At 29.9% G+C, this 23,643-nt stretch overlaps 2 protein-coding genes across 2 annotated transcripts; one reads left to right on the top strand and one right to left on the bottom strand.

Moving 5' to 3' along the window:
- Nucleotides 1–7,513: 7,513 nt before the first annotated feature.
- LOC112707961 (amino acid permease 4) lies at nucleotides 7,514–13,777 on the top strand. Its single transcript, XM_025760024.3, has 6 exons — nucleotides 7,514–7,896; nucleotides 8,355–8,588; nucleotides 10,767–10,860; nucleotides 11,691–11,905; nucleotides 12,364–12,497; nucleotides 13,041–13,777. Exons 1-6 carry the CDS (start codon nucleotides 7,782–7,784, stop codon nucleotides 13,674–13,676), a joined length of 1,428 nt encoding a protein of 475 aa, XP_025615809.1. The 5' UTR covers nucleotides 7,514–7,781; the 3' UTR covers nucleotides 13,677–13,777.
- A 2,417-nt stretch (nucleotides 13,778–16,194) lies between these two features.
- Nucleotides 16,195–23,247, bottom strand: LOC112707960 (auxilin-related protein 2). The gene is made up of 8 exons (XM_025760023.3): nucleotides 22,244–23,247; nucleotides 19,670–21,347; nucleotides 19,120–19,240; nucleotides 18,919–19,016; nucleotides 18,669–18,734; nucleotides 18,278–18,367; nucleotides 17,654–17,830; nucleotides 16,195–16,741 (listed from the first exon to the last, which is right to left on the bottom strand). The coding sequence occupies exons 1-8, from the start codon at nucleotides 22,864–22,866 to the stop codon at nucleotides 16,703–16,705; spliced, it is 2,892 nt and encodes a 963-aa protein (XP_025615808.1). The 5' UTR covers nucleotides 22,867–23,247; the 3' UTR covers nucleotides 16,195–16,702.
- Nucleotides 23,248–23,643: the final 396 nt, after the last annotated feature.

The raw sequence follows: 23,643 nt of genomic DNA, 5'->3' as shown, positions 1-23,643 counted from the left end.
TCTCATTAAAATTACCAACAGCCAGCCATGATCCATTATGGCTTGAATTAATAAAATGTAAATGATCTCAAAATATACTTCCTTTTTCGAATGGATGACTCCCATACACTACACTACAAAGCCTAAATATAGTTTCATGTGAAAAAAATTGGCACATCGAAAAAATAATCATATTCGGTCTAGATATTATTGACGATTTTGATTTGGCCAATGATAAATTTTTCGGTCTTGATTAGTCGTTGGTAACATACTTATATGTACTAGTGATATCATGTTATGTTATACTATTGAGTTTAATACATTATAATTGATCCGTCACCTTATAGTTCGGTCTTTATCGAGCATTATAAATCATAACTCGACTTTATTTGGCTTCATTCTAAGTTTATAACGGACGATCTTAATAACCATTATTCTGACTTAATGACCAAAAGTCATAACATCAACTCTATTCATCAACTCTATGTCTATAAAAGACGCCAATTTCTATATCTCAAGACACACACACATGATAAGTTCTATTTCATGTTTAACATTCTATAATCATAGAATTCTTATACTTTTTAAACACTTACTAACTTAACCGTTGGAGTGTCTTTTGCAGGTACCCACCAACTGTGTTCTTTGATGTCTGAGTTATTCTCACTCCACTAAAAAAAGGCGTATGACAGCAGCACAAGAGACAAGTTATACCTCGAAAGTTCATCCACATAAGAACAATTTGCGCCGTCTATGGGGACGAGTAAAATAATTCCTACTCCCCTCAAGTTCATAAAACTTGAATTACATTCAAATTTTTGAACCAATTTCAACAATCTTGTTTAAGATTTTATTTAATATCTCTTATCAAATTTTAATCTATCGTAACTTTTTATAAAGTATGTACCAAGATTGCGAGAACCGAACCGGTTAATAAACCAAGGTGACTGGTTCACTGGTTCGACCTGGATTCAACCGAAATTCGACCGATTTAATTAAATATTAAATAAAATTATTAAAAATTTAATATATAATTTTAAATATTTAAATTTCAATACAATTTAACCTCATAAAATTTAAAATTTATAATTTTAATTTATAACCTAATAATAAAAAATAACAAACAAATTAGTAATACTAATAACCACTAACGACTGAATTTGCAAACATAATCATAATTTGGAACAAATAAACAGAATTACAAAAATATATAAAATCAAATTACAGTAACAAATTAAAAACAGAACAAAAACATAATTTAAAACTTACAAAAATAAAAGACAGCAGCACTCAACAGAAATCAAATGCAGAAGACAGCAATGAAAAAACAATAATTAACCCAGACAAACAAGCAACAATCAACATAATCAAATCCAAAAAACAGCAATTAACTCCCAAAAATAAAAACTGAAGCAGGGTAGGGATCTGCTTACAAACTTAGAAATTCAGAAACTCAAGCTAAGCAGAAATTAGCAAACTCAGAATCAGAAATCAGAAACCAAATAAAAGTACAAAAGCAAGCAAAAGTAAATTAAAGATCGGCGGCAAAGGAGGAATCCAAGTGACGGCGATGGAAGAAGGGAAGTGAGCTCGGGCACAGAGGAGATTGAAGACAGGCTTGACGCGCGAGAGAGATGGATCGATGGAGACACAATTTCAAGGTGGCCAACGACGACGAAAGACAGAGGCAGTGACATCAACAGCGAGCATACCTGGCGACGCGAGGTGAAGCGATCCAAGAGAAGAGAATCGCAACGGCGGGGCTCGATGCTGGCTGAGGAGAAGAGTTCCTCGGTGACGGTGGCGCTGGTCGCTGGCTGCTGCTGCTGGCGGTCTGGGCTAGGGTTTCGTGTGGAGATCAGAGACAGCGAGAGAGGGGCTGGGTGGTGACTGAGTTAGTGGGTTATGGGTGTGTGCGAGAGAGAAGGGGGGGTTATATATATATTTTTTATTTTTTTAAATAAAAACTGGTAAAAAACTGTCCGGTTCAAGTGGTTCACCGGTTAACCGTCAGTTTGACTGGTTTTTTTTACCGATTTTTTGTCAGACGATTTTTTACTTCAACCGAACTGACTAGGAGACCGATTCCCGGTTAACTCTAAACCCTAAATCCTAAACCCTAAACCCTAAAAAAAGTTAGCGCAGAGACCCAATTCAAAAGAAAAAAAGTATAAAGACCTAATTGAAAATTTCACGAAACTATAGGAACCAACAGAGTAATTAAACCTTATTTAAAAATTCACTTCCCAACACAATTATTAGAAGCAGACTCTTATTGATATTCATAGTTAGAAAAGTTATTTCAATAATTAATGTAATTGCTACGCAAAAATTAAAGCTAATTTTAAAAGAAGATAAATAATACTCTTTTGAATTGATTTCTAAGAAATAACACTAATTTCATTTAAATCTGAGAATTGATTATTCTGACGAATATCTAATATAAAATTCTTAAATTGACAGGAAGTACCAAAAGTTGAGTAAAAAATTGTTGTAGGATTAAATTTAATAATCTAATGAAAACAAATAAATATTATTATTATATACTAATCAAAAAATTTTAAATTGTAGTAACGACACTTGTCTCTACAATCCTACACTTAGAACCGTCCCTGGTTAGAGTATCTGATTTGGGAAAATAAGTTTTTCGGTTTTTTCTTTTGTATTTCGGAAGGAATGATTTGGAGAAAATATGATTTAGCTATTAATATTTTAAAAATTATATAATTATCCAATTTTAAATAATAACTTAATTACAAAATAATTCTATTATGATTAAGATATTAGTTCTAATTAAATTAAAGTAATTCAAGTCACAAATATAATTAGTTATTATATTAAGATAATATCTAATTAAAAATTGACACATAAAAAATAAATTACATATATTATTTTAAAGAAGATATATATAATATACTAGGTGAACAACAACGACGACACTTTTGAAGGAGGCAATGGAGGAGTGAGCGAGAGAAGAGAGAGAATGTCTTCGAATAATGGGGGAAGACGTACGTTGGTGAGCCATATGTATTCAAATCCCATCGTCGGAGTTTTTGACGAAAAAAACTTATGGTAGTGTAGGTTTTACTAAACGAAATGCTATATTTTAAAAAGGGTAGTGGTAGAGAGTCAATGGCTTAAGCGTACAATTAAGCGTACAATGTGTACAATAGACTTAAGTTAATTTTGGAGTTCATCAAGGATCGAATTCTTGACCTTTCGGATCTAGAACTCTAATATCATGTCATGAACTCACTCATCCGAAAAGTGTAACCTGACAGGATAATATAACACTAATGGTTATATCTCTAATACTTTCTAAACCTCCATTCTACATATTGTACGCTTAGGCCATCGGTGGATTATTGACGATAATGTGCGCACCAGTTTAAAAAATTTTACGTCACTAATTATTGTCGAATTTTTTAGTGGAAATAGAAATCCAACAGTAATTTTATTCCTCTACGAATTTAGTCTTATAATCATCGAAAAATCTATTGATAAAGCTGTTAATAAAAAATAATACTAAATGATAAATTTGACGGTATTTAATGTATTTTTTATAATAATATTTAAAATAAATATTTTTATTGAAAGTTAATTAAGACGTAATTATGAGAACACTTATTTTGATCAATATTTGTCGTAAATAAAAAACGTCAAGTTTACAACTATGGCAACAATTAGATTCAAAATAAAAAAAGTGGGAAAAATAGTATTATAATTTATACATGGAGGTTTTCAATTTAGTTGTTGGATATAGTGGTAAGTTAGACATCAAACTTTTAGAATAAAACATGAGGTGCCGGCCAAATACATGCAGAACACAAAAATCACGCCATATAATAAGAAATTTTTTTTTAATTATGAGTAAAATTCAAATTCATAATTTTTTAAATGAGTATAAAAAAATTATACTATTTGAGTTATAGTTGGATGGCACAATATAATAAAAATCTTGCTTACAATAATTTCCAAAAGGAAAGAAATGCTTTTTAATGAACCAAAACAAAGAAAAGCATAAGCATGAATTGGTCATGCATGTCAATTGATTTTTCCTAGGTTTGAGTAACAACAACGCATTAAAGATTCACAAAAGGGATTCATACTTTCAAGTTTCAAACTCCTAGGTCCTAACTCCTAAGAGAGTTTTTGTATTCCGAATATAACCTTGATTAGGGTTTCATACTATACTTAAACAAAATGACCGCGTTACTATATAACCCTACAATAATGATCAAATAATTTGGTAGACTTTTGTGAATTTGTAGGTTATATATGCATTTTTAAAGTAAATTAAAACCCTTAAAAACATACATTGTTTAATTTCTCCAAAGTGTAGTTTTTCAAAAATCCTTACACTTTAATTAAACAAAAATTGAAATTAAAGATAAAAAAATAATGTAAGAAGATGAGAAATAAGTTGTTCGGTCCCTTAAAAAGTAAATGTAATAGTGGAAAAAATGAGAAAAAGAGTAGTGAAAGAATAAACATGGACAATACATTAAAAGAAAATGTTTTAAAAATGGTAACTCATAAAAATGTTTAGTCGAGGTTTGAATTGCTATAACAGAAGAAAATCCCCCCTCCCATAAAAAAAAATAAAGAAAAAGACGATATATAAATATTTTTGTAATTAAAATTAATTAAGTTGGTACAAATCTAATAAAAAAAATACGTGCATGTATCATCGTTTTTTTTAGCATTTTTTCAGCACAAAATTTTTTTTGTTAGAAAGAACATAAATTTATTGACATAACATAGAAATTTACATATAGCACAAATATTTTTATACATAACACAAATTTATTAATATGGTATAAAAATTGTTACGTATAATATAAAAAGTTTTATTCATACCACATATTTTATTAATTAGATGGTCAATTGTGATCTTTTAAATATTTTTATGTTGTATATATTTTGTTATTTGAGTAATATTTTTAGACATGTAGTCTGTTAAAATTTTTTGCGCTGTATATTTTTCTGTGTCATACATCAAAATTTTTGTGCTATTCATCAAAATTTTTATGATGTGAATTAAAATTGATGTGCTCTAATTTTCTAAATATATATAAAAGAATAAGAAGTTAAGATGAAGAAGACTATGATAATGATGATGTTGTTGAAGAAGAAATGCTAAAAGAAAGATGCTCGAAGACGACAACAACTACATTCGAAAAAGAACTACACATATCGTTAGCAAAGAGAGACTTGTTCTATGGCTAGACTTTATGTGTGTTTTGATGTAGGTATAATAAATCTTTGACTAATAGATAAATTTCATTCTTTCGATAAACTCAATATAAATATTGAGTTTGCAGAAGATATGAATCCTATGCAAATCTTTGAGTCTGTGTTAGTTTTATTGTAGAAAAAAAATCTCCATATTCTTGATCTCCATAGTTTACATAGTTTAGAGAGGATACATTTTCGAATAATATATGAGTGGATCAAAATTTGTGAATAGTTTGAATAAAGGTAAGGAAGTGAGAAGAGATAATGATTTTTCTTATAATGAAGTGGAAAAAGTATATGAATGACAATTTATAGAGATAATAGAAGACAAAGAAAACAGGTTACCTAGAATGTTTTGTATAAAAAAAGGGAATAGAATGAAAAAAAATGACTCAAATGCCTCTTAGGCAGGGCCGGACTTATATATATTGTAGTGGGGGCAAGCGCCCCACTATAATTTAAATTTTTTTTAGTAGTATATAATAATAATATTTATTTGTCCTCATTAAATTATTGAATTTGATTACACAATAATTTTTTACTCAATTTTTCGTATTTAATAGTCAATTTAAAAATTTTATGTTAGATATTTATTAGAATGATCGATTCTCAATTTAAATAAGATTGGTGTTCTTTTTTAGAAATGAACTCAAAAGATATTAATCTTTTTTGTAAATTAGTTTTACTTTTTCTTGTAGCAATTACATTACTTGAAAGAATTTTTTTAATTATGAATATCACTGAAAGTTGACTTTTGATTGTATGAAAAGTAAATTTTTAAAATAATTATTTAATGATATATATAGAAAGAGGGATATTTCGATTGTATTGATAAAAAAAAGATTACTCAATTTTTAAAAAAATATAAAACCTAATAAATAGAATTCTAAATTATATATTATTTTTTAAATTATCATTTTAGTATTTTAATTTGTAAATTATATATTTTGAAGACTAATAATATTTTACAATAACAAAATACAATTATAACAATAATTATGTTATATGTACATAAAAGATAACTATCCGTATAGAATACATATTGAAATATAAAATATACATTAAAAATAAATTAAACAATAAATATATTTATATACAAATATATAATGGCTGATGAATAATTTGATAGCTGATTTGTATATACATATAATATTTTTATTATAAAAATTATTAGAATTTATCTATCTTGTATCCTAAAAACACATATTAAAATTACAAATTGAGAATATTTTTGTTGAAAATATAAAAAATTTAAATTTTCAATGCATTTATTTTATAATTATTAAATGAAAAATTTAAAATATTCCACTAATGGTAAACTTGTCATGTGTCCTTAGGACACATATTAGCTAAACCCAAATTATTATTATGTTATATATATTTTGACTCCACTGTCAAAATTTTCTGAATCCGTCACTGCAGTCTTAGGTATGTACAGATTGTGTTAGAAAAATTTAACCTGTATTTAGGTAAAATGTCCAATCTGAATTATCACTTTGCAAACCCTATAAAATTTTTTATGTTTGGAATTTAGAAATAGCTATTAGACAAAATTTATAGAGAATTAAGTTAGTTTTAAAACGAACCTTGAAAGAAGTCAATCAAATAACACAACTTGAGATATTTACGAAATATTGTTAGTATATCAGGCTGGTTGGTTATAGTGTAATTTTTTATTATAATTTTCTAACAGATTTATATATCTAATTAAATTTGAATTTAATTTTATACTAAACTCAAAAAATAAAGATATTTTTTATTTTTTTAGTTTTTATGTAGTTAAAGACTATTTAAATCTAATAAATATAAAATTAGTTATGACTATATGTTAAAAGGTTTAAAATTATTTATTGTCCATTAGGATCTATTTTCATATTTTTCAAATTAGATATGTTAGTGTTTTTAGTATATTATCTTCTAATATTTTATCATGAAATTAAAATTCAAATTACTAAGAATTTAATTAATGAATTAGTTATTGAATAATAAATATGATAAAGAAAAACTGAGATGTTACAATTAAACTGAATAACATAAAAAATTTAAAGGACTATTCGCATCATTTACTGATACAATATCATACATCTTTAATAACAATTACTCTCCTAATTTAAATAAATAAAAAATATCAACTTATTTTCTCGAAATATCCAATAATACCTTTAATTAACTTAGTTGAATAGATATTAATTACACGTGTTCATTTATTTACAAATATTTTTTATTTATTAATACAATTTTTTTAAATCCCATTAAAATTCATTTATTACTTTTTTAAACACACGTCTATTATTTTATTTGAAAAATTATTTAAAAATTAAAAGAAAAATGAATAGATAAATCTATATTCAACTAATTTGACACATTTGTTGTTAGTCACAAAAAAAAAATTTGACACATGTGTCAATCCTTGACCTTTTTTATTCAAAGCGCCATAATTATTGCTCCTATTTAATTCAACGAACCAAACCCTTTTTTCGCATTGCATCTTTTATTTGTGAATTTTTGAATGCAACTTATTAGTTGCAACTTGCAAGGCTCAAAACTCATATTTGGTGTCTCCAATGAATAACACACCAAAAATGGTTGATGAAAACTCTTCCGCCGCCGCAACAACCACCGTTAGCCACCATCACGATGCCTCACTTTACGACGACGACGGCCGCCCCAAACGAAAAGGTAACAATTAAAATTAATCCAATCCATGTATGTTATTATCACAATCTCTTTCTTTTCTTCTTTCTCATTTTAGTTTTATAACCGGAGATGAACAAAAAAAAATGAATTCAAGTCTTTTATGATTTTCTTGTAACCAGTTCTATTTTATTTTCTCGAGTTCTTTTTTTTGTTTGTTAAAAAAAATTGAATGAGTTTGGGATTTGCTAGCGGCTCTCAAATTTTCCAGAATTTTCCGGAAATAAAAAATTAAAACAATATTTACTTAATAAATATTAAACACACATTATTCATATAGCTCAATAAATGTACCTTGAAAATAACGAAACACAGCTGTGTTAGATAGATAACACTAGGCTAAGAATAATTGAAGAGATTTTCAATGGGGTTTTATTAACTTGCAGATTAATTATTATTTAAATGGAATAATTTGTTATGATAATATATATTTTTTGGTGTAGGAACTGTGTGGACGACAAGTTCTCATATAATAACAGCAGTGATTGGATCTGGAGTTTTGTCGTTAGCATGGTCGATAGCACAATTAGGTTGGATTGCTGGCCCTATTGTTATGATCTTCTTCAGTCTCGTCACTTTGTATACTTCATATTTTCTTGCTGATTCTTACCGTGTTGGAGACCCTGTTACTGGCAAGAGGAGTTACACTTACATGGAAGCCATTGGCAATATTCTCGGTAAGTAATACAAACAAAACTAATTATATATGGTAGCTAAATTATGAGTTTACAGGGAGATGATAAATATTATATTAAATAATTTAATTAAACATGTTAAATTATTATCTTTATATAAAGATAAGAATAGTCAATGTTAGATATATTAATATGGGTATTTTATGATGTGATATTGTATGACTGCTAATTTGTCTCTTATTATTTGATATCAACTAAATTGAAAAATAAGTTTGTTATAAAAAAATTTTACTATTTTTATTTTTTAAATTTTAAAATCAGAAATAAAAGGAAGTTAGTTTATTGGTTTATGTTAATTTATAAGAAAGTTGACCTTCTAGACTTTTTTTTTCCTAAAATATTTTATATGAATAAAAAATTTAAATTGAAAATTTAATTTTAAATTAGACAGATATTTTATGTTAAAATATTTATTATTTTTTAGTATCTAATAATGTATTATAAATTCTAATATAAATTAATTTAATTATATTAAATATATATTAAAATTAATCATTAAAAATAATTATTAATATAAAATATATATTAAAATATAAAATATATTAAAATAAATTAAATTATATATATTTATACATACATATATAATAACTAATTTTGATGTGAAAATAACATTTTTAAAACCACCCAACATGTGATTGAACTTGAAGAAGGCTCTATCTGCTCATTGCTGCTGGAGTTAAGAATTTAGCTACGATTCCTTCCATTTAAGGTTTTTTTTATATATATTTAAAATTTTGAAAACTCTTTTTTTTTCTTTTCTTAAGAAGGTGCTTGTTTCTTTTGGTTTCCCTAAATTAGAAAAAAGGAACAAAAAGGAAAAAATTGAAAGACGCGTGTTCTTTATTTGTTAACGCACCGCGTGCATTTAAAATTCAGTTTCAATTTAACACGTTTGTAGATTTAGTTAGTTATTTACTAGAGAAACATACGTGTGATAAAAGGAAAAGAAAATCTTAATAAGAAAATATAAGGGAAAAAAAAAGATAAATGAAAAATAATAAATGCGATTAAATCTGTAACCTGTAAAATTTGTATATATATTCTATATATACATGAAGGATTTGAGTTTATAACTTAAAAAAATTTATATATGTATCTAAAATATCAGTATTTCAATCGTTTTAATTATTAATTTTAATTAATATATATTATATATAATTTTTATAATTAAAATTAATAATTAAAATTATTAAAATATCAGTATATTTTATATACTTAAAATTTGCTCCATAACTTAACCATTATTGTATATAATATTTATTTTATACATATATTTTTGTCCAATCATATCATATTAACACAAAACATCAATCACTTATATAAAAATATATATTGAAATAAGAAATGATCACACATGACATTCATAATAATATTTTATAAATAATATAATTAATAAAGCAATTATTAATATTGTCAAACTTGATTCACACTTATAATGAAATTTCATAAATAATAAAAAAATTTATATATATATATATATATATATATATGTGTGTGTAATAAAAATAAATAAGAGTATTAAAATATAGTGTAACTGATTTTTGGTAAGGACTATTATGAAAGTTTGATTATTATGATATAAAAAAATTGATTATTTTATAACTAAACACTTTGTTAAAAAATATTTACAATAATATATATAAATATACATAAATATATGATGTATAATTTATAGTTTCTTTATGTTATATTTACGAAATCGTATAATGATTTACAAGCAGAATCTTCTTCAATCTGCAGATGCATGTTGAGGAGTTATAGATAATCTTATATTTGTTTATTTGCCTTTTTTTTTTGTTAATTGCAATCACATATTCACATAACATTAAAAATGGCACATGGAAGTTGAAGATGTATTATTTTAATATTTTTCTTACGATAGATTTTACATATAGTAGAGTATATCACTTTACGTATAAAGTATTATGATTTAATCAATAAGAGAGGAGTAATATTTTAATTCAAGTTTGATCAAATCAATATATATATATATATATATATATATATATATATATATATATATATATATATATATATATATAATTTTTTATTGATTTATATTATAAAGTAAAAAAAACTAACTTATGGTATACCAAGTATAATACCTTAAAATTAAATATTTCTATAAATAATATTGGATATGCCATAATTGTTTTGCAGGAGGAAAAAATTTCATCTTTTGTGGAATAATGCAGTATATGAATCTTTATGGAACTGCAATAGGATATACAATTGGAGCTGCTATGAGTATGATGTGAGTTTTTCATCTTTGAAGTGTTTGAAACTTCGAAACTGAATTTCAATGTGGTCAATAATAAATATATTCAGGATTTTTTTAAATAAATAAAATAAAGTTAATATTTATGCATTTGTGCGTTTGTCTCAATAAGTATTTATTTGTACAGACACAAATTAAAAATGAATGTAATTAATACAAACTATGAAACATGTTAAGCTAATAAAATTAGGAGTTATCTAATAATAAGGGGTTTGGGTAATAGATTGCGACCCTAATTTCAAATTTTATCATTGTTAATGTATCAAAGAAAATCAACTAATAATGTTGAATGATAATTATAAAAACATATCCTTTTTAATATTTAATGTTGATACATTATAGTAATGAGTGGTAAGTTAAAATAATTTAGTATTTTTTTAATAAATTTAAAATTTTTCTATATAAAAAATTTGAATGTTGAGCTTTATTTAAAAAAAAAAAATTTGTTTCTCATAATAGACCAACTCGGTCAGATCAACTCAACTCAATTAGTCATATTTCACTACATTTTAGATAATTAGTCTAATTTGTGTTTACATTTGTTATTAGTCAATAATATCTAATTAAGTATTTCATTTATATGAATAGTACCTAAAATTAAACTCTTGGACAATACTAGTCAAATAAATAAATAAATATAAACTAGCTTAGTTAAAAGAAAATTCAATTATATATTGTCTTGTTATTAAAATTATTTGAATCTTAGCATAATTATTTATAACTTAAAAAAAAAACAGAGAGAGAATTAGTGTAAAATACTTTATACTTGTATGCATTGATTAAAATTTATTGGCTTTGGTTGGCAGGGCTATCACAAAGACGGATTGCATACATTCTTCTCATGGAAAAAACTCATGTCATGTTTCTGGCAATCGTTACATAATATGGTTTGGGGCAATCCAACTTCTATTTTCTCAAATTCCTAATTTTCATAAAATGGGATTGCTCTCAATACTTGCTGCAGTCATGTCCTTCACCTATTCCTTAATTGGTCTAGCTCTTGGAATTGCTCAAATTTCAGGTTATCTTAACTTATTTTCCTACTTAAATTTGCTTGATACAGCTAATACTCTTTTGTTAAACACATAAATCATTATATGCATTAATGAGTAAAGGTTTAATTTGGTGGTATTTTATATTTTAGTCAAATTTTAAAATTGTCAATTAATCAAATTTTAAAATGGTCAATTAATCATTGTCATCGTAATATTCTATAGGTCATTTTAGTATCGGACTAGTCAATTATTATTGTTTTGTTAACATGTCGCGTGATATATTTACATGTCATTTCATGCGATATATGAGCAAAACAATATCAGTTAAATGGATTTGACCATAAAAACCAAAATGAGTACTTTAAAAATTTTAGGACTAAAAATAAAGCATAAGGGCAATCTAAAAAATTAAATTGAATATAAAAAGTAACTTATGATCTGAAAATTATTGTCTAATATTTTGTTTGTTTGGATCTTAAAACAGAAAATGGTACTTTCAAGGGTACCATAGCAGGAGCTGAAGCAGAAACACAGGCCAAAAAAGTGTGGGCAATATTTCAAGCTCTTGGCAACATAGCCTTTGCGTATTCTTATTCTAATATTCTCATTGAAATTCAGGTATACCCTTTTTTCTATTTCCTAATCATTAGTTTTAAAATAAATGCCGCTCCATTTGAAAAAAAAAATGTATTTAGACACAACTGTATTCCAAATATATTAGTTATGCAAAAAAATGCTATGTGCAAAAAAGATCAGCTTTTGTATAGTATTTAAATCGTCTAAAGTAAAGAGACACATAAAGTGATAAAATAAAGGGTTAATTATTGTTGAATTTGTAGTCTTATTATCTCAATTTAACAGTAATTTACTCTTCACTTTATCATTTTACTATTTTTCTCACTTTAAATAAGTTTGATCTATTTTTGTATAAATACATGCATTGTTTAATTCATTTTTAAAGTATATTTTGTATTTCGATATATATTTTATATGAATAACTTAAATTTTATGTATATCTAGTATGATTATTGTTCAATATACTAATTTGGTCAAGCGAATTTATTTTAAAATTTAATAGAAAAGACTTCCTCTTTCTTTTTTTTTTCATATATAAAGTAATTCGTATATAGGAATAATGATAATAATATACTGACTAAACAGGATACTATAAAATCTCCATTTGAAGTAAGAACAATGAAGACTGCGACAAATGTGAGTATTGCAACAACCACAGCATTCTATGTCCTTTGTGGGTGCATAGGTTACGGTGCATTTGGAAACTCAGCACCAGGGAACTTACTAACAGCATTTGATAAGCCATTTTGGCTTATTGACATTGCAAATTTGGCACTAGTCATTCACCTCGTAGGAGCATACCAAGTTTATTCCCAACCCCTCTTTGCATTTGTTGAAGAACAGACAACTAAAAGATGGCAAGTAACAGGAAAAGAACACAAAATTCAAATCCCAATTTTACCCTCATACAACCTAAATACATTTAGACTAGTTTGGAGATCATTGTTTGTTGTGGTAACAACTTTTATAGCAATGTTGGTTCCATTCTTTAATGACATATTGGGAGTGATTGGGGCACTAGGGTTTTGGCCCTTAACAGTTTATTTCCCTGTGGAGATGTACATCAAACAAAAGAAGATGCCAAAATGGAGTGGGAGTTGGATTTTTTTACAAAGTTTAAGTATGTTTTGTCTCTTAGTAACAGTTGCTGCCATGATTGGGTCCGTGGTTGGTATCATAGTTGACCTTGATGCATATAAACCATTCAGCGCAAGCTTGTAGCCAACATTCTAGGTTAATTACTTGCTAGTTTTATTTTTCAATTGTTCATTCATTCACTGGTTTATTATTACCACACTAATTAATTAATCCTTTTTTTATCACTTCTCATTCTTACTTCCGTTTTCTTCTTTCTTATTCTGCTTTGATTATTTATTTATTTTGGTTTAGCCATTTTTTTTAAGATACTGAATAAAGTCTATTATAGGAAGAATTAAGTTTGACATAGTTTGACAAGTTAATAATGTTTAAATAGTAATTAAAATTACTTTTAAACATGTAATTACAAAAACGGGCCTACTTAAAATGTTATTTTGTCTTATTTTTTTTATTTTGTTCCATTGTTATTGTAATTATTATTACTTGTTTCATTATTTCTTGGTCATGCATATAAAAAGTCGATTTTATTTTTTCATTTTCTAATTTTCAAGTAATAAAATTAAATTTAGAGAATACACATAATTCAATTTATGAAATAAGGGGCATACTACAACTTAAAACAAGTGACAAACGAAATTCAATAAATTGACAAGAACATAATCCTAACGTATTATTGAAATGCTAATCATTATGCATGAATGCTACAAATCAGCATGTTAATTGTTATTAGGACTAGAAGCGAATAAAATCAACTCATGACCCATCTTAAGTTTAAAGTTGAATTTGAAGTCAAATATTTAATTAATACACATATTATGTATTTTATATTTTTTATTTATTAATAATTAAGAACATATAATTTTATACATATACTTAATTATAACGCTCACATTTGTTAAATATACGAGTACATTATTTTTTATTTTTGTCATTAAAATTATAATATATTTGTTTATTTTATTATAGGTTGAATAATTGACAAGTCTTAAATTATTTATGATGGAAAAGAACATATCTATAATCTATATATAATGTTTTTATATAAAATTTATATTAATCTTTTTATATATATAATTTTGAGAGACAACATAAACTATAAACTATAATTAATAGATAAAAATATCATAATTTATTTATATAAAAATTATATATTATATTCATGTTATTTGAATTAGCTCACAAATTTTTGGTAAACCAAGTTTGAACTTTACTAAAGATGTTCATGGATCGAATTTAATACGTATATCTGCGGCGTTTTATCCGAATTCAATTTGAAAATTGTAAATATTAATCTGATCCGCAATATTATCGGATCAAATCTAATCAGACCAATCTGCACACTAATAAAATTAGATTACGGATTTCAAGTATATATTTACATATCCATGGATTCACAAAAAGGAAATAAGTATGTATTTTTTTTATATTTTATTTCAATTTATAATTATCATATATGTTGTATTATTTAATTTTTATTATTTAAGAAAAATATGTTTAATAATATTTTTAGAGTAAACATGCTTAAAAAAGTGAAAAAAAAAAACTACTAGTATTTTTTAGTAAAAATGAGCTTTTAAAAAAAATGTTTTTTTTTTGGAGATATATTCGATACCATATCTGACTCGATCCACAAATGTGTGAATCAAATCCAAGATTAAAAAACGTAGATGTTAATACATATCAGATGATTTTAATACACATCGAATTAAAATTTTGGCCATATTTGATCCGATCGAATCCATATTCACCTCCTAAACTCTAGAAATGGACTCGACTATTCACCTCTTAAACTCTAGAAATGGACTCGACTATTAATGTGTTAAGTCGTAAGCTGAACCCGAGCTTGGCTTAACTTGGCTCAATTCCCACCCAAATTGCTACTAGGATCATTGCTGTCAACTTTGAAGTTATCTTCAAGACTAATAAATTTCCTATTTTGTAAATGTCAAGGAGATTGAAATTTAAATTCAAAGAGCAGACAAATAAAATAAATGTCTTATAAAATACCCTATAACTTATTCATGATCAATTACGAAATTCTGACTGACCGAAAAACCCATCATCATCAAAGATGCACATAATTGATTATGTAACTTCCTATGCCAATCAAAACATGCAATGAGAACTGAGAAGTGACCAAGCCAATTGATTAATACCGGTTAATATATACTAAGAGCAAGTCGAATTGGCTTGTTCGTTCTGACTTATATAATATACAGGTATGCAGCATGCTCTAAACAACCACAAATGACAAAAGTAATGCTAGGAGAGAAACATTTAACACAACCAGAAAATTAAAAGAAACCTGGTATAAAGTTCGAATAACCTTTCCCCATAGCAAGGATTAAAGGGAGATGCAGAATGGACACGCCCCTCATTTTTCCTCGGTTTGAGTCAATAGAAAAGATAAAGGATCATTTTTCACATTCCCTACCTTCTTTTCAACGTCCAAACAATGCATTAGAAAAACAATTCAATTTAAGTTTCCCAAAAAATGAAAGAAGAAAGAAGACAATTTCAGATCTAATGAAAATAAAACAATATTAGCCATTCCATAATCCAAAGGTAATTGAGTCATCAGAGTTCAAACCACGTTCAAACGACAAAGAACACTCTAGAACACGCTCAATGAATGGTAATGTTTTATGCAAAAGATCAATTGACATTTTTCAACTCAATCATAATACACTGTATGACTGTAATGCATTTCCACATTCTGATATCAATCCACACGATGGTATAACATGTATTCAGTAGATCACTATATAACAAGTTATGAGAGAGAGAGAGAGAGAGACTCATGAGCTCAGTTTGATAGAAATAATGAATTAAATTGACAGAGATGCCTAATAAGAAAAAGAAGAAAGAAAGAAAAATATTTTACACAAACAAAACATGCCCCCGAGGAAAAATGTCCATGGCACCAAAGACTTAACCATTTTCCTGTGAAAACATTGGGGCTTCTTGAGGCTATGCAAGGAAAGCAATGTTTCTCCATCAATGCAATGCAATACAGCAGCTCAGAATTGAAACAACATGCAATAGGGAAGGGCACAGCTGAAGCAGGGTTTGTGGTCCTTTCTCAACAGACTAGGTTGATGAGCAATGCAAACTACTAGGTTTGTGGTCCTTTTCTAATAAAGATGTTATTAGAAAAGCTCCTCTGAATTGAACTTATTCCATGCTTCCTGTTAAAACATTTCAAGTATTCAGGGGCAGGGGAAAAATTGAAGGCACCACAGCATTCTGGACTTGGGAAAAGAGAAATAATATACCAGAACGCTCATGTCAATTTTTTTCTTTTAAAAGAAAAAAAAAATTGAAAATAGCAGATAAAAGATAGTCATTTATCCACCAGACGTAGTGAGAAACCTCGTAAAATTTATAAAAAAAAAGGGTAAAAGTTGTGAAGTGCAAACTATTAGAAATTTACATGTTAATGGTTTAAACGCGCTATGACATCATGCAATTTGTATGAACAATTAGTCGATTCCACCTAATATGACGAGGTGTTATGAATTTGATTTAGAATATTTTGAAGTTTGTGAATCCAATGGGCCACTCTGTCACCAGCAGAAGTACTTTTTCTTCAGCAGATTCAAACTTGAGACTATCAAAAAGGAGACAAGCTTGCCTACCAATTCCGTATGACATATATTAATAATTGTATTTTTTCTATTGTAATTTTTAAACAACAGCAATTCTCCTAGCCCAAAGACACGAACCCCCAAAAAAAAAAAAATTAAAGACACCAGTAACCCCAACACTGCCACTACTGTGTCTCTTTCCCTTCTTTCTTTGTCTCCAGGTATCTCTTAGTCTCTTCTTGTTATTTGTTAGTTACTAGTACTAGAATTGAGATTTTATTATATTTAAGAGTTTCTTGGTGATGATGACTGTTTACGTTCTTAAATGTGACTTGTGATGTCTCTATATTGGCAATTTTATCAATTATTTTCACAATTTGCGCAACGATTCCTGATGTGAATTGCGATTTGATAACCATGCTCCAATCTAACTTGATTGTCATTTTCAACTACTATCATTATAAAGAATTGATTAAAGAGCATAAAAAATTTGCATAGAAGAGCCTGAAATACCTTTAGCAGATCAAACACCTTCTCGGCAATATATTTCTGTTGAAGTGTGGCACCCTTCTGTTGCACTTTATCAGGATGAATGCACAGTGTAGCTTTCCTATAAGCCTTTTTAACAGCAGCGCCTGTAATTAAATCAGTCAAAGAAACTGGTTGCCAACCACATTCAGGCCACAGCACCTGATCATCATTGATAAATGAATTTAGTCAACATAAATATAAAAAATTATACCGAAAAATAAATACCAGAAAAGCAATATAAACTAAGCTAAAGGACCCAGTTGACTGGTTCAAGATTCATGACGAAAAATATGATTTGGTAGAACATGTTAATTATGCACTTGTTATCAATAAAAAAACTAATATAAAATATGGCCTCAACATTTTTGGAATACATGTATCATTTTCCAGATGTTAATTATGCACTTGTTATCAAAATAAAATAAACTATGGCCACAAAATCCCGATGATACATGTACGATTTTGCAGAACATGTTAAATATACACTAGTCATAAATAAAATTATGGAAGATAAATAGATAATCCAAGTCATTATACTCATGGCCACTATAGATCTGGAATACAGAAAATTCAGATATTACCAAACTACATCAACAAAGTACATACATATTGTAAGGTGGAGAGCAAAGCACGCAAGTTCCCCTCCTTTCCTGCAGCCCAGCGCTTAATTTCAAAATCCAGTGTCTCTGCAAGCCTCTGAATTCGGAAAGGTAAAGTTCAATGAAAAAAGAAAAACAATAAACATGGCATAAAGCCATAAACAAATGCAAATTAATGGAAAACTGATAAGACAAATCTTAAATAAGAACACACTACAATATTAAAACAGAAAAAGAACACCTGCATCAGCTAATATAAAAAAAAAAAGCCAAGAAAGGAGTGATGACAAGCCCCTTCCCCCCAACCCAAAAGAAAAGATAGACAGAGGGAATGCATCTATATGAACATATTCTCCTCCCCTCTCCAATTTATAAATTTATAAATATAGACAACTCACGTGTCTCTCAGCTTGCTCTCTTTGAGTTTGTAGATCCCGTTGGTTCTTCTCAGCCAATGCTTTTGTCTGGTACAAAACAAACGGTCATAGGTTGACAAGCTAGGGGAGAGAGAGAAATAGTAAGACTTCATTTTTAAAGAATGCACAAACTTCTGCTTTAAGTCAAGTTTAAAGAGCACGATCTTCACTATTATTTGAAACAAGACACCAAAGAAATCAAATTAAGTGGCAAAAATGCACTAATACATACCGCACGCTCCTGTGCCCTCTGGTGGCGTTCCATCCTGGCTCTTCTTCTTTCTTCACTTTCTCCTTCAACTTCCTGAAATTCTCCTGATGATGGAGCAGCTTTAAACAATAAAAGAACGGGGACAAAAAGAGCCAAGTAAGCATAAAACAAGATAATTAATCATTGCATCACTAGGAAAATATATTGAACAAGCAAACCTACTTCCAAAAATGGAGGAAAGATCATCAACAATATTAACCGATGATGCTTTCTTCATGCTTGAAGATACACTAGTTGATTTCCTAGTTACATCTGACTGAAATTGGGCATCAAATACAGAGTCCTGGAAACAAACAAGTACAGAAAATTAAACAGAGAAATTTGCAATAGTTTCATGCTAGCATTAAAGTGAATGACAATACACTTACATTTTGTTTTGCTTAACAGGAAAATAATTTTTGAACTTTAAATAGTACTCAACCCAAACAATTTAACTAGCAACATTTACAAATTTGATTTTATCATTATGTATAGCTTTTTTTCTTTTTTATATTTTATTCTCGTGATGTAAGGAGAATCTGTTCGATCTTTGTTCATCTCTTCATCTTAAATCTTAATCATATTCTTATGTTGATCCGAAAAAAGTATCACTACTACGACTTCAAACTTTTGGGATTTAGTTATCACAATGGGAAGAGACAACACAACCCAGCCAGGCATTTGCCACTGTATATTAGTCTAAATAAACAATGTTTAACAACGTGGTACTTACTGAAGAGCTAGTCCTAGGAGGCCTTGGCACACTGCTGGCTCGTGAACCCATGCTGAAGAATGATTCAAGATCATTTTCGTTATTTTGTTGCTTCATCCTTGCAGCAGCTGCAGCTCTTTCTCGAGCTTCTGCAGCAGCCCTTTCCCGAGCCTCAGCAGCAGCTCTTTCTACTGCAGCACGTTCTGCTTTAACACGTGCCTCAGCTGCAGCTTTTTCCCGTGCAGCCTTGTCCCTAGCCTCCTTTTCAGCCCTTTCCCTTGCCTCAGCTGCAGCCTTTTCAGCTCTTTCCCTTGCCTCAGCTGCAGCCTTTTCAGCTCTTCCCTTTGCCTCAGCAGCAGCCCTTTCACGGGCTTCAGCTTGTGCTCTCTGAACTGCAGCCCTTTCTGCGCGTTCTCGAGCTTCAGCATTGGCTTTCCCAACAGCTGCCCTCTCAGCCCTTTGGCGAGCTTCAATAGCAGCCCTTTCACGGGCTTCTCTAGTAGCTCTTTCAACAGCTTGTCTTGCCATTTCTCTTTCTCTCTCCCTCTCAAGTCGCTGTCTTTCTTTTTCTTTCTCCTCCCTTTCCTTCTGCTGTCGCTCAAGGTCTAACCTTTCCTGCCTCTCTCTCTCTTCTAGTACAGCTCTGTCATCCTTTTCCATTTGCACAGTTTCTCTGCTTCTAGCAGCCTTTGTACTTTCTCTCTCCCTAACTTCTTTTGCATGCCTAAATTTAGCTTGGGCTTTGTCCATAGCCTCCTTCATAGCTGCAGCAGCAGAGTTCATTTCTATTTCTTCATCAGGAAAACCATTTCCAAGGTCTTCGTCATTAACATGACTTCTGCCCATGGCAAAATCTTCTAGTTCATCAAATGGAGATGTAGAGGATAACTTTGCTGCAGCAGGAGCAGATTGAGGAACCTGAGAAAATCGAGCGGAACTCGGAAATGACGAAAATTGACTATCCTTCTTTCTGGCATTGGTAGTAGAAGTAGATGAACCTGTTCCTGACTTGTGGATATGTACTGGACGTGGAGGAGGTGGTCTTGAAGGTGGCGGAGCAGCAGTTGGTTGAGTAAAAAGGGGAACCTCTGATACTGTTAGCCATATATCATCACTAAATTCCAAATTTTCTTCATATGTTGGAGGCGTATCTGCCTGAACATTAGTCTGTCTAAAACCACCATTATCATATGGAGGAGACGTAGACCTGTGGCGTGCTGGTTTATTAGAATTAGATGAGTATGTAGGAACTTCAAATGGAGCTTGATGAAACTCATTCTCCTGTTCAGCATGCATCTTGTTTTGTGAGTGTCTCTCAGGGCTCCTAATATATGATTTCTCAACTGATTCTTTGTCTCTAGTCCAACCAGTGCTTGCATTTGACCTTTGGGGTGGGGAACTGCTACCCTTCCTGTTACTTCTCTCTGATGAGAATGCTGGCACAGATTGTCCAAGTCCATCAAAGGGATCAATATCATCATAAACTACACCATTTGAATTCGATGACCTATCATTTTTTGTGCTTCTTGAACTGCTAGGTTTACTAATTTCTTCCAACGGGTCAGTAAAGTGGCCTGATGTAGAATCCACTGGACTAGAAGCTGATTCAAATACATTGAATGGGTCTTCTGTAGCAGTGGGAGCTGTTTTAGATGCATTGATTGTAGGTTCTGATGACAAACCAACATCGGGAGTGGACCTGTGAATCAAACCATGTGATTATGAATACATTAACCAATATGAAAGAATAAGGGATTGCTTCATCTCTCTCTATTTTCTACTTTCATTCCCTAGGGTTTTTTAAGTACTAATCAATTAAGATATATAGCAACAAAAATCTTCATAAGACCCTGAACAAAGAAAATGCATTTGTCAAACTCTTCAAGTAAGTCAGTAACAACGAAAATAAAATGATCATCGTCTGATTCCTAGATAAAATGCATTGCATAGCAAAGAAAAATCAATACATTCTATCTCAAAAGTTACTACAACTGAAAGGATAAGCCCTTGAGCACAAAACAAAAACATTGAGCTTAAATACCCATGCTTTCATAATCCCATGTATAAAAATTTTCCAGTATCACTCAAGGTTTCCACTTTCCACCTATAATTATACACTTCAAGAGTGCCACACAAAATTAAACCACTGAAAAAGTTCATCTCATTGTTATTCTAAAATGACATGTCACTAACTAGTCCGAAGCTTTTAAACCCTTACCAATGGAAAGGTCTGTTCACTCATCTAAATACATTTGAACATAGGAGAATCAAAACTCCCTGAAACTTCTCTGGCACTTTTTCTGGAAAGGAGACACGACTAGTGCTCAGTCAATTGCACATTAATTCTCAGCATATCTCACTCATCTTGCCAGTTTACTATAGTATCACAGCCTCACATGTTAATTCCAAACACTTGAATAGGCATTTTTCTCTCCCACGTGTCACTAAACCTCATGTCTCACTAGTCACTAGTCACTACACCATCATCCACAAGTTCATATGTTAAAAAATGCACACTAGCACATCAACTAATCAAGTAGAAAAAAGCTTTTCAATATTCGAACGATGCATGAAAACAAGGTCAAAAAACCATACCCATCATTAGAACTCTTACTGCTTCCAAATCCAGGTAACAATTCATCAAAATCTGCCACACCTTTATCCTCCTTCTCCAATCTACTCCCACTGGAGCTCTTCGAATCTTGCTCCGCCTTTCCGAATCCTCCGAGCAGATCATCGAATGCGCTGCCACCGCTTCCACTCCCTCCGCTGGCACCAGCGAAAACGTCCTCATATGCAGCCTTCGACGATGACGTCGTGCTCTTCAGGCCAGGTACGCCGTCGAAAATGTCGTCGTCATACACCGGCTTGTCGTAAACCGGCGGCAAATTCACGGACCTGGAGCTGGAGAACATAGAGTCTAGGTTGAACGCCGCGTCGGAGGTTCCTCGCCCGTCCGATTTATCGGAGAACCTGGCGGAGCCTCCGAATATGTCGCCGAAGCCGCCGGAATCTTGAGTCTTGTGGTCGGAGAAAAGGGAATCGGTGCCGCCGGAGAAGGAATTGGAGGTTCGAGGTGGCTTGGAACCTAAATCGAAGTTGAGTGAAGAACTGGCGGTTGCGAAATTGGAGGATCCTTTAGCTGCGGCCATCGGAGCCGACTTACCTTGGGGTTTGAACCCGAAATCGGTAGTTAAGAGACCATCGAAATCGTTCATCGCGAAAAGAATTCAAAATTCGAAATCAAATTCAGCGCGAGAAGGATCTGGTAGTGGTGATGGTGGTTGGCGGTGGCGAAAGTATCCTCCGAGTAGTGGTGGCGATGGTGGAAGTGGGTGAGGGGGGTGGGGTGAGGTGTGCGAGGATACAGGGAAGGAAATGGTGGAGACTCAACTGCGAAGTGGTTTAACCTTTTTTTTATTTGGTGTGTTAGTTTCGGATTGTTAGTGGTTAATTGATCATGATTAAGGCTTAATTGATTGTTGCTTATTATTTGGTTTGGTTAGTCTTTGTCTGTTCCTTCTTGACTTTGCTTGTGTGTGATGTTTGTTTCTTCTTCTTCATGGTCATGACATGAATAAACATTTTCCTTTATTCTTTTGGAATCGAATCATGTTATTTTGGAGTAAAGGACCAGGCAAGGGCTTTTCTATTTAGGAAAAATTTGACGAACTTTTTATTTTTAACATTGTATTAGTATGGGTGAAATTCTTTATGATAAATCAAACTGTGTGTTAAATATCGGTTCCGCTACGTTACTAATAGTATATTTGCCAACTTCTGCCAACTCTTATTTATAATTGTGTTTTATGGAAGTGTGATCGTGGATGTGTCTAATAAAAATGTCTTTTTTATAATTGTGTTTAATAGAAATGTCTTTATAGATATATTTTCTGGATGTGTCTCTTTATATATGTATTTAAAATATATTAATTATTAGACACATCTACGAACACACTTCCATGAAACACAAATATAAATAAGAGTTGGCGGAT

Source organism: Arachis hypogaea, chromosome 8 (genome assembly GCF_003086295.3).
Source record: "Arachis hypogaea cultivar Tifrunner chromosome 8, arahy.Tifrunner.gnm2.J5K5, whole genome shotgun sequence".
Lineage (NCBI taxonomy): Eukaryota > Viridiplantae > Streptophyta > Magnoliopsida > Fabales > Fabaceae > Arachis > Arachis hypogaea.
The sequence above is the reverse complement of the archived record's forward strand: the minus strand, read 5'-3'. Positions and strand labels throughout refer to the sequence as shown.

Coding starts and splice junctions, on each gene's coding strand:
- LOC112707961 (XM_025760024.3), top strand. CDS start 7,782: ATGAATAACACACCAAAAATGGTTGATGAAAACTCTTCCGCCGCCGCA. Junction 11,906..12,363: donor TGGAATTGCTCAAATTTCAG/GTTATCTTAACT, acceptor ATCTTAAAACAG/AAAATGGTACTTTCAAGGGT. Junction 12,498..13,040: donor ATATTCTCATTGAAATTCAG/GTATACCCTTTT, acceptor CTGACTAAACAG/GATACTATAAAATCTCCATT.
- LOC112707960 (XM_025760023.3), bottom strand. CDS start 22,866: ATGAACGATTTCGATGGTCTCTTAACTACCGATTTCGGGTTCAAACCC. Junction 18,735..18,918: donor AGAGGGCACAGGAGCGTGCG/GTATGTATTAGT, acceptor GTTTTGTACCAG/ACAAAAGCATTGGCTGAGAA. Junction 16,742..17,653: donor AGGTGTTTGATCTGCTAAAG/GTATTTCAGGCT, acceptor ATGTTTTAACAG/GAAGCATGGAATAAGTTCAA.